This window comes from Myodes glareolus, chromosome 5, assembly GCF_982192425.1.
Source record: "Myodes glareolus chromosome 5, mMyoGla1.1, whole genome shotgun sequence".
Lineage (NCBI taxonomy): Eukaryota > Metazoa > Chordata > Mammalia > Rodentia > Cricetidae > Myodes > Myodes glareolus.
The window spans coordinates 91121329-91133528 of NC_142030.1; the positions used below are offsets into that span (position 1 = coordinate 91121329).

The window sequence follows — 12200 nt, forward strand, 5'->3', positions numbered from 1 at the left end:
GACAGAAAAATGACACTAAGACAGCCAAGAGAGCCAGGCGGTGGTGGCGCACGCCTTTAATCCCAGCACTCAGGAGGCAGAGGCAGGCGGATCTCTGAGTTTGAGGCCAATCTAGTCTACAGAGTGAGTTCCAGGACTGGCTCCATAGCTACTAAGAAACCCTTTCTTGAAAAACAAAAAACAGGAACCAAACAAAAAAGACAGCCAAGGAATCATCAGTTATGAGAGAAGAGCACATGTTAGCTGTGCAGTCTCAGCAGTATTCTGCCCTGTCCTGTAGTCCTTTCACTGGTCCTTGCCAGTGAGACTGTTCCCGTGGGCTTTTGCCTCTTTTGGAGACCTGTTGGACAAGCACACATATATTGGACCAAAACTAGGCTGCACAGCTTCCAGCAGGCATCTATCTAGATAGTAGGTATTCTTTGGCAGCTTCTGGACAGTGGGAAGTACAGGACCCTTGCTTGAGCTAGTGAGCTTGAGAGGACGCTGCTCGTGTGTAGACTCGGGGGGTACATGGCCTTTTGATTTTCAGTTGCCCTCTCTAGACTTTTTATTTTGGCTTGGCTTTTATCTTTTCAGGTGGAAACTAATTTTTAAAGATTTAAAGCTTGCAAAAATGGCAAATTATATGTAGCAGCACAATATATTTAACAGTACAGAGACAAACATTAGTTAGCATGTTGAATAGTTGTGTTACATTGGTAGAACCTTTTATCCTGTCATGCACATGGTCAGGGTGAGTGAGTTTAACTCATATTTTGGAAGTTTCTCCTAAAATATTTTCTGAAACTTTGGAGTTTTTCGTTTTCTTTCTTTCCCTTTCCTTTCCCATTCCTTCTCTCCCCTCCCCCTTTTTACAAAACCATAAATTTCCCTAAAGGTATTTACTTATATCATAATGATTTTTAGTATCTAGTTCCTGGTTCATAATTGGGTCAAAGGCAGATTAGATTTTTAATAATATTTCAAAAAGTTATTAAGTTCTAAAGTTGTTTTATATGTTTAAATTAAATTTGAAATAGTTTATCATGCAAGCTTGTTTTCTCACTATATTTGAATATAAATTGATTTTTAATTTTACATTGAAGCTATTTTAGTCCTAAATGTGTACTTTTATTTAATTGTAAATCTTATTTTCTGCCTGGTGGTGGTGGTGCATGCCTTTAATCCCTGTACTCGGGAAGCAGAGGCAGGTGGATCTCTGTGAATTCAAGGCCAGACTGATCTACAAGAGCTAGTTTCAGGACAGGCTTCAAAGCTACAGAGAAACCCTATCTCGGGTGCGGTGGGGGGATCTTATTTTCTAATCATGAAAAGCTTTTTAAAATAATAGCTCAAGACATTATATCTAATTTGTGATAGAAATTTAGTAATGAATTATTCCAGGATTTCCAGGAAGATCTATAGGTAGAAAGGACAGCATTTTTACCTGTGGAAAGAATTGTACATATTCTTTTTATAATAATTATAGAACTTGAATATAACCAAGGATTACTTTAATGATTCTATCTTGGGAATTAGTTTCTGATCATTACAGTAATGAATGGATGAAAATGTAATTGAAGCTTCTCGGGCCACAAATATACCTAAGATAATAGCAGGATGTAATTAATTAGTTGTGTTCTGACAGGGACCAGTTTATTGCAGAAATCTCTGAATCGTATGTGCCTGGGCACATTTGTGCTTCTGTGATTGCCATGGCCAGGTCCCGTGTATTGGTAAGAGGTAGAAGTCAGTGAGAAAGTAGGGAAAGAGTGAATTGCTAAAAGGACTAGAAAAGATTACGTATGGCAACAAGAGTGAACTTAGTAATTGTCGAAGCCCTTACTTAAAATATGTGGATGCCCTGTGGTTGCTGGAGGCTGTTGTATAGGTACAGCTTTCTAGTGTATACAATGGGCCAGAGAAATCCTGTGATTTTTGCATGGGAGCTGTTTCTTCTCAGCGGCTGCCATAGCCCGGTCATTGGTACATTATTTAAAACAAACAAAATAAAGATCAAAATCTATATACTTCAGTATATATTTATGTCTATATTGTATGCATTAATTCATAAGAAAGATTTGTATATAAAAATGTTACAATTAAAAAAATACGTGGGACCTTGTCATCTGCGGTACTTTTAGGTACTGATCTTTCAAGGAGCCCTTGATCCAGAAAAGACACAGACATGTATTTATTTGGACAGTTTGGAGTTCTCTTTCGATAGTTGTTACCTAACAAAACATTTGAGTTACTGATAAATATCCCAAATATTTTGCACCAGTAAGACTTAACCTTGTTACTCCCCGTAGGGATCTATACCACCCTGCTTTGATCTCAAGGGTTGGGCTGCTGCGTTATTACCATTTGCAATCCATTGACTAAGCCATTATCAAAACATGTATTAGAGTAAGTCATTGTTGTTGTTATTGTGTGTTTTTGAGATCAGGTCTCACTGTGTAGCCCTGACTAAGTTGGACCTATGTGCTGGTATTAAAGCAAGATGTGTGCCACCATGCTTGACTGTAGTCATTATCTTTGTTAGGAATTACATTACAGTGTTAGAAATGTTTAAAATTTTAGAAAATGGTCATTTTTTGAAATCCTTTTAGAACAGTGTGTTCAGATGATTTTAAAGTTTCGTGTCCTGAAGTGATTTGCTCATAGTGTTACTGCTTGCTAAGGAAACCTAAGTGGGATATTTGAGCCATGCCACTGAGGTATTTGTTTCTGTTTCTTTCTTACTGAAAACAGTTTCTGTTTACTTAATTTTTACACAGATTGCTAAGTATTCTGAGAAAATCTTAGTCGTTTCTGATTACCTATAATTATTTTCATTTGATTTCTGTAGATGAAGATTTAATAGAACATTTAACTCAAGATGAGACATCTAGGCTGGACCTTGACTTTGAGGAGTGGGATATTGCTGGTCTGCCATGGTGGTTTTTAGGGAACTTGAGAAACAACTATGTACCTAGAAGTAATGGCTCGACGGATTTACAGACAAATCAGGTAAAAATCAAATCTGAGGGGAGCTGTTTTGTTTTGTGCTGTTTTGTTCTTGCTACTCTGACTGTATTTCATCCTTAGCTAAACATTCTTACTGTTTTATCTATATGAATATGATGCCCAGATCTAGTACTGACTCTTCCAAATTCCACTGTGAACCCCCTACATAAGTGGTGGTCAGTCTTACCGACCATGAACATGAAAATAATGTTTGTTTTAACCAAGCAGTCCTTTCCTATCTTTTCTTTCTGCTAATAATTTTAGCCAAACTACAGGAGATACTGACTTCTTTCTCTGTCGAATGCATTCAGATTGTCAGGATTTTATCCAGAACACATCAGAAGAAGCTGTTTTTTTTTTTTTTAAACTGCTTTAACTGTCATAACCCAATTTAAGCCATTACTGTTTTTCATGTAGGTAGCCGGGCAGTTTTACACCACAGCTACATTTCTTGGTTCTAATATTTTTGATTTTTAAAAAAGTACTTATTGTGTGTGTACTGTGTGTGCCAGTACCCTCAGAGTCCAGAGGCGTGGGTACAGATCTGGAACTAGAGTCTCAACAGTTGTGAACTACTGTGTGGTTATTGGGAACTTGAACCTGGTACTCTTAACCACTGAACCATTTCTCCAGTCTTGGGTTCCAGAAATAGGCATGAATTCCCTTCTGTGGAGTGGTTCTCATATGTAATCAGGAAGTGGTTTGTGTACTGGCTGGTTTTGTGTCAACTTGACACAAGCTAGAGTCATCAGAGAGGAAGGAGCCTCAGTTGAGGAAACGCCTCCTTGAGTTCTAGCTCTAAGGCATTTTCTTTAGTGATCAATGTGGGAGGGCTTAGCTCCCTCGTGTATGGCGCCTTCCCTGGGCTGGTGGTCCTAGGTTCTGTAAGAAAGCAGGCTGAATAAGTCATGTGAAGCAAGCTAGTAAGCAGCACCCCTCCATGCATCAGCTCCTGCCTCCTTGCCCTGTTTGAGTTGCTTCAGCGATGAAACAACAATGTGGAAGTGTAAGACAAATAAATCCTTTTTACCTCAATTTTCCTGAATTATTTTTAAAAATAATTTTATTTAACTTTATTTTATGTGCATTGGTATGAAGGTATCAGATACCTTGGAACTGGAGTTACAGACAGTTGTGAGCTGCCATGTGGGTACTGGGAATTGAACTTGGGTCTTCTGGAAGAACAGCCAGTTCTCTTAACTGCTGAACCATCTCTCCAGCCCGGTCATGGTGTTTCATTGCAGCAATAGGACCCTAACTAAGGTGGTTGATTGCCCCCGTAGTAGACGATTATTTCACCAGTGGGCACTTCTCACTTGATAAGTTGATATTATAGGGTTCTTCTCATTTAGGTAATACCATTGATGATACTTTTTGTTGTTGCTTTTGTTTTTTTGTGAGACAGGGTCTGTACATAGCCCTGACTGTGTGTCCTGGAACTTAACAGTATAGACCAATATGTTCGCAAACTCACAGAGCTCTGTCAGCATCCTGAGTTCTTTGCAAGAGTACATTTTTTAATGAATAACTTGCATTACTGCCATGTTTATGATTGTTCAGTGGAGTCAGAAAACAAGTAGAATAAGAGCTAGAAAAGTACCTATCTCCAGCCACCCTGTCCCTTTAACTTTTTCCCTTAAGTCTTCTGTAACAATTACCATATAAAGTACTGTGTTTCATTAATGGTATTTGCATATATTATTTTTTTCAAGTAAAGAATGCTTTTACTAATACAAGAATGAGTAAACAAATAAATTGTACATTCAGAATTTATGTCAACTTTTAAGATAATGATGGCATAAGTAATTAGTAGTTTTTTATTGATTTATATTTAAAAATATAAGATAAAAACCGTCATATCAGTGTTGGACAGGGCAAACTAACAGAAGGAAAAGAGCCCAGGAGAAGACACAAGAATTAGATACTCACTTGTTCACACATACAGGAATCCCTTAAAAATACTAAACTGAAAGCTATAATATTTACGCAGAGGACTTGGTATAGACCTGTGTAGGCTCTGTGCTTGCTCCTTCCATCTCTGTGAGTTCATATGAGCTTTGCTCAATTGATTTAGAGGACTCATATATCTGTTTTGGTTTTTTGAGACAGGATCTCATTATGTGGCTTTGGTTGTCCTGCAACTCACTATATAGATGAGGCTGTCATTGAACTCATAGAGATCTGCCTGCCTCTACCCCCCAAGTGCTGGAATTAAAGGTGTATGCCCCTATGCCTGTGTTTTTTTTTTTTTTTTTTTTTTTTTTTGTTTTGTTTTGTTTTGTTTTGTTTTGTTTTGTTTTTGAGACAGGTTTCTTTGTGTAACCTTGGGTGTCCCGGAACTCACTCTGTAGACTAGGCTGGCCTTGAACTCACCAAGATCCACCTGCTCCTGTCTCTTGAGTACTGGGATTAAAGATGTTCACCACCACTGCTCGGCTCATATTTCATTCTTTTTTTTTTTTTTAAATATTTATTATGTATACAATATTCTGTCTGTGTGTATGCCACCAGACCCCATTACAGATGGTTGTGAGCCACCATGTGGTTGCTGGGAATTGAACTCAGGACCTTTGAAAGAGCAGACTTAACTCTGACCCATTTCTCCAGACTCCATATTTTATCCTTAATGTTTCTCTATTCCACTCCCTCCCTGTGTCCTCCACCTGGTAGTCCCCTTTTCCTCTTTCAGTCGTTCCCCTTTCTGTTTTCATGTCACATGTATATGTATTCCATGACTAGCTTCTAACCCCCTTAATACTTTTCTTTGATAGTTTCATGAACAAGCCCCCCACCCCCCACGCGCACACACACAAAATTAAAATATAGAAATGCACATGACAGACAACATTCAGTGTATGTCTTTCTGAGCCTGGCTTATTTCACTTAACATAATGCTCTCTGAGTCATTATTATTCCTGGACATGTCATTTTCTTCTTTTTTTGGGGGGGGGCGTTCAAGACAGGGTTTCTCTGTAGCTTTTGGAACCTGCTCTTGTAGACCAGGCTGGCTTCTAACTCACAGAGATCCACCTGCCTCTGCCTCCCTTGTGCTGGGATTAAAGGAGTATGCCACCACCACTCGATTGTCATTTTCTTCTTATAACTGAATAAGATTCTGTTGTCTCTAGGTTCCATATCTTCTTTATCCATTCATTTGTTTATAAACATCTAGGTAGTTCCATTATCTATTGTGAGAAGTACAGCAATAAACATTAATGTGCAGGTTATTATATGATAGGGCTTAGAGTCCTTTGAGTATATACTGGAGTGGAAAAGTTTTGTTTTTTGTTTTGTTTTTTTGTTTTGTTTTTGGAGATGGTTTTGCTGTAGCTTTGGACCTGTCCTAGAGCTAGCTCTAGTAGACCAAGCTGGCCTCGAATTCACAGAGATCCACCTGCCTCTGCCTTCTCCCGAGTGCTCCGATTAAAGGCGTGTGCCACCACTGTCCGGCTTGGAGTGGAAAAGTTTTATATGAAACCTTAACACTGATTTCCATAGTGAGTACATTAAGCTTTGTTCTTATTGTTGTTTTCAGTGTGACTGCATTGGTTTGTTTTCCCTCCAGCATTCATTTTTTTTCATCATTTGTGGTTTGTTTTCTTTTATCTTAGTTGATATTCTCAATTGCACTGGCCACTTTATAGAAACACTGTTAGACTTTATATTTGTAATTATTGTTTATTTTCATTGATATGTAAGACCAGTAAGTTGTTCACTTACTGAGTTACTAGAATAGTGTCTGGTACGTAATATGCATTCAGTGAGTGTTTGTTCTTTAAAAGAAGGTCATAGAACAGTAGCCAAATACAAAGTTCTAGAAAATGTCGTATGGATGATGGGCTGGAGAGATGGTTCAGAGGTTAAGAATGCTTACTGTTCTTCCAGAGGACCTGGTTCAGTTCTCAGCATCCACACGGTGACCACACTTGTCATAGCTCCAGTCTCAGTTCCGTTTACTGCCCTCTGGACACTGCATGCAGCAAGACACCTGGACACATAAAATAGAAATAAATTTTTAAAAACTGTCTGTAGGAGAATGTAAAGGTTAAGTTTGCGTGTGTTGCTGTTTGAAGCTGCAGAAAGTAGTTGTGTGGTGGTGCATGTATATAGTTTCAGCACTTAAGAGGTTGGGGCAGGAGGATGTTGAGTTTGAGGCCAGTCTGAGCTACGTAGAAGTCCAGGCTCACCAGGACTGCATAATTTTATTGTTTTTCAAAAAGAAACACAAATTTCAAAAGTGTCATGTTCAAAGAGTGGGATTCCATCAGTATTTTTCTAGAAAGCAGTTACTGATCATAAATTAGGAAGGAATATGTCAGAAATCATAGATTCTCACTTGTGGAGATGACTGTTGAATGCATTGTGTCTAGTAGAACAACTGTTAAGTTCCTTTTTTTTTAAAAAAATATTTATTTATTTATTTATTATGTATACAATATATTGTCTGTGTATATGCCTGCAGGCCAGAAGAGGGCACCAGACCCCATTACAGATGGTTGTGAGCCACCATGTGGTTGCTGGGAATTGAACTCAGGACCTTTTGAAGAGCAGGCAATGCTCTTAACCTCTGAGCCATCTCTCCAGCCCCTGTTAAGTTCTTTTAAACTCTTTGTGTACCATTTTTGTATATTGTACCGCATTTAGTGTTAAAAAAAAGTTCCTTGTCAGGTACCCGTATATCTACGAATCTTGTGACCCTAGAAGATGACCTGTTGAATGAAGACATGCCCTTGAGGAAAGGCACGGCGTTCTCTGGATGGCATGTGAAGACTTTAAGTTGGTTCTACATCTCTCATAAGTCACTGATTACAAAGCTCACTTTTGTTTTTCTCCGTTAGGATATGGGTACTGCCATTGTTTCAGACACTACGGATGATTTGTGGTTTTTAAATGAGTCAGTGTCAGAGCAATTAGGTGTTGGAATAAAAGTTGAAGCTGCTAATTCTGAGCAGGCAAGTGAAGTAGAGAAAGCACTTGACAAAAAGGTATGTTTGAACATTTTCACTCTGATTGTAACTATATTGACAGAATTATCTGTTTAGGTGTTGAGTATTTTTCTGTGTCCAGTTTTAGGATTTAAATTAATTAAGACAAGGCTGCCTTAGAAATGAGCCAAGATTCATGGAGAAACTCTTGCTGCTTTAGGGACATACTGTTCCTTCCTTCTTATGGTCCGTTGTAGAGTATTTCTTCTAGAAATTTTTGCTTATAAGGCAAAACTCTAAATGGCTTTGGTGGTTTCTGTTATGGGAGAAAAATCCTTATGTTTTAAGAACCTTGATAGCTTTATAATCACTTTATAACTAAATTGGAAAAAGCTAATTTTAAAATGTATTTAAAGTTTTTATGATTTTCTCCTGTATTGAGAAGGAAGTAAATAAATCTTAAAAAAAAGAAGAAGAAGAAGGGAGTTGGGGGTAGGGGTTGGAGAGATGGCTCAGTGTTTCAGAGCTCTTCCTGCTGCTCTTCCAGAGGACTTGAGTTCACTTTCTAGCAACCATGTCTGGTGGCTTAGTGCTTCTTACTTTAGTTCCAGGGAATCTAATGTTCCCTTTGGCCTCCTTGGGCACTCTGTTCACATGTCCAAACCCACATGCATACACATAATTAAAAATAAAGTCATAAAATAAAAGGAGTTAGAGCTGAGTGTGGTGGTGTATGCCTTTAATTCCAGCACTGGGAGGCAGAGGCAGGTGGATCTCTGTGAGTTTGATGACAACCTGGTCTACAAGCGCTAGTTCCAAGACAGCCAGGGCTATACAGAGAAACCCTGCCTTGAAAAAACTTTAAAACAAAACAAAATCAACAAAACAACAAAAAACATAAACACTGAAGGAACTCTCAGTACGGTGGTATGAGCACACACAGTTCCAGCAGCTCAGTTAGAAGAATTGGGCAGCAGAGCTAGTGCTTAGCACATAGAAACATCTCAGTGATACCCACTGATTAGATCTGTGAAAATAGCCATTGTTTTGTATACTTACTGAAAAAAAAAGATCTTTAAAGAAGGTGAAAAAAATTGACTAAATGTAGCAATAGATAAAGGCAACAACAAAAACATGCTGGGTTAAATTGGGCTGTTTTATTCATATTATTTTTCATAGGAATTGGTTTTTTTTAAATATAAATATGTTTTAGATTCTCTAAACCAATTATAGACTACATTGGAAGGAATGTTGGTGACTGAAATGAAGATGACAGTTTGGAAATTTTTATATAAAAGAACAGGTCTCAAAATACTTGAAATTTGAGAGAAAAGTCATTAAAGAGTTTGCCATGTAGACCTGGCTATTGCAGAACCCTCAGAGATCCACTTACTTCTGCCTCGCCAGTGCTGGGATTAAAGGCATGTGTCACTACCGCCCAGCCAGTAATTCCTGCTTTTATATTCCTGGCATTTGTTTTCTTTGAAGTTGTGAATTTGGATACCTCTTTCTGAATATGGAAGATACTTGGAAACCCTGTGGGTGCTTTACCACTATTAGTGTTACTAAATTGTCAGCCTTATATCTACAGGATCAAGGTTTTGGTACATTTATGTTAGTATGTTTTTAAGTGGTAATGTTAGGACAGAGTGAGTTTTATTTACATTGAAGCTGTTCATCACTTTTGCTTTAATAGTCTCTCATAAAAAAAGTTAGCATTTCTAATGAGGTCTGTTTACCTTCACAGGTGATTGATGTGGGAAAAGATGATGATCTTGAGGACCCTAAGTCCTTGAGTGATGATACTGATGTGGAACTTACCTCCGAGGTAAAAGCTGTTTTGCTGTTGCCAATTTTTAGCTGAATCTTAGTTCCTATGCATTACAGCATTGCCGACTGTTGTTTCCTACTCGCTAAGATGCGTTGGATTCTTTACATTTTTTTTGTTGTTGTTGTTATTGTTTTGTTTTTGTTTTTTGAGACAGGGATTCTCTGTAGCAGCCTGTCTTGGAACTAGTTCTTATAGACCACACTGGCCTCAAATTCATAGAAATACACCTGCCTCTGCCTTCAGAGTGCTGGGATTAAAGGTGTGTGCCACCACCACCTGGCTACATTTCATTTTAAGTTTTTAATTGGAATTTGAAAACAAAAGAATTTTTTTGTTGTTGTTGTTGTTGTTTGAGACAGGGTTTCTCTGTGTGACAGCCCTGGCTTTGTAGATCAGGCTGGCATTCAACTCACAGAGATCAGTTTGCCTCTTCTTCCCCAATGCTGGAATTAAAGTATGTGCCACTGCTGCCTGGTTATAAAGGAATAATTTGATCCAGTATTTTCCCTGCCTTGGGAAAGATGACCAGAGTACCTCTGTTCCCGCTATCAAAACTATAGACAAACCGGATGGTGGCGGCACACATCTTAATTCCAGCACTCGGGGCGGGGTAGATGCTGGATCTCTGAGTTTGAGGCCAGCCCGATCTACTCAGTGAGTTCCAGGATGGCCAGAGCTACACAGAGAAACCCTGTCTCAAAAAACAAAATGAAAAAACCAGGACAAGGCATAGTGAGATGGTTCAGTAGGTAAATCACTTGCTGTAAAGCATCAGGGCCTTCTTTTGAGTCCCCAGAAGCCATGGAAGGCAGAGTTAGTAGTGCATTTGTCTATAATCCAGCTGTTTCTGTGACAACAAGGAAGAGAGGCAGGAGAATTCCTGGAAGCTTATAGGCCAACTAGCCTGGCATATGCAGTAGCAAATGACAGGAACCTTGTCTCAGGCAAGGTGGATGATGAAGAACAATACCCGAAGTTACTCTCTGACCTCCACAAACATGCTATGGCACATTTTTGGCTGTAGTCCCAAACCCACACTAAGCCACCCCTCCATCCTCCATTACTTTCCCTCATTTGAACACCTTTCTCATCCTAAGATCTATAAGTTACATAAAATTCCTTGAGTTAGAAAAACAATTTTACCAGCATCTGTTAAAAAATGTAGATGAATCTGCTGGTGGTAGTACACTCAGGAGGCAGAGGCAGGCAGGCCACTCTGTGAGTTCGAGGTTAGCCTGGTCTACACAGTGAGTTCCAGGACAGCTAGGGCTACACAGAGAAATCCTGTCTTCAAAAACAAACAAACAAAAAGATGCAATTGAAAAACAACTTAATTTCTACATAGTTAATATAAATGGGGATTGCTAAAGAAGAGTCAGTATTAAGCTTTTAGGAAATATGCCTTAAGTTTGTGGCCATGTGAAAAGTTAAATCAACCTAAATGTATACTTTGAATTTCTTTCTTTCTTTCTTTCTTTCTTTCTTTCTTTCTTTCTTTCTTTCTCTCTCTCTCTCTCTCTCTCTCTCTCTCTCTCTCTCTCTTCTTTTCTTTTCTTTTCTTTTCTTTTCTTTTCCTTCCTTTCTTCCATTTTTTCTCTCCCCTGTAGCTTACTGTGGGAACAGATGCTAGGAGTTAAATAAACAGGGTATTTCACCACTGTGGGATAGAACTTTAGGTTGTTCTGGTGTTAATTGCCACCCTCTATCCCTACTGCTGTCGATTGTTATGGTAATTTTTTGCAAAGATAAATGATAGAGTGGAACATAATTGGTCTAGTAAGTGTTCTTGACCATAATACAAATAGCTGAGAGAAATGTTCTCATTCTAATCAAACTTCTGTGACACTTGGGCACAGAAAAGCTATTAAGCAAATAGATGATATTTCGTCAAATCAAAGATGCCATTGGATGTAATAAGTTCTGCTACTTTATGTATTATAAAAAAGCAATGGCAATCATACTGTAGCATGCTATCAGTTATGAATTTCAAATTATTTTGATGGTCTTTTAAGTATTTATATAGCTTTTCAGACAAGATTGAAGAGTCCTAAACTGGTGAGTGTTGTAGCTTAATCATTAGTCTGTGCCTCTTGCCTCTCATTCTAGGCGGTTGAGTTATGATCTCTACATTTTCAGTGCTTGGCATTTGTCCTGTGTATCAGTTACTTTTCTGTTGCTCTTATAAAACACCATGACCAGGACAACTTATAAAGAAAGCATTTAATTACTCTTAAAGTTCTAGAGGGTTAGAGCCTGTGATGCAGAATGAAGAGAAGGTGGTACAGTTGATTGCTCACATCCTAAACTTCAAGCAGGAAACAGAGAACTCACTGGGAAGACATGGAGGCTTTTGAAACCTCAGGCTGGCTCCCAGTTACACCCTCAGTAAGGCCATGTCTTAGTGTTCTGTTGCTGTGAAGAGATACCATGACCATGGCAACTGATAAAGCATT

General features: G+C 38.5%; 1 protein-coding gene and 1 non-coding gene across 5 annotated transcripts in view; both read left to right on the forward strand.

Annotated features, from left to right (window-relative positions):
• Mdm4 (MDM4 regulator of p53) overlaps positions 1-12200 on the forward strand; it is a 56016-nt gene that overhangs the window by 35832 nt on the left and 7984 nt on the right. For all 4 annotated transcript variants that reach the window (XM_085688250.2, XM_048430733.3, XM_048430734.3 and 1 more), the window contains 3 exons: positions 2834-2994; positions 7830-7976; positions 9664-9744. In XM_085688250.2, the coding sequence (XP_085544376.1) occupies positions 2834-2994; positions 7830-7976; positions 9664-9744 (389 nt within the window). The remainder of the gene's footprint in view (positions 1-2833; positions 2995-7829; positions 7977-9663; positions 9745-12200) is intronic.
• LOC125398395 (small nucleolar RNA SNORA84) lies at positions 1844-1976 on the forward strand. The gene has a single exon (XR_007231377.1). It is a non-coding gene; the product is annotated as a small nucleolar RNA SNORA84 (small nucleolar RNA).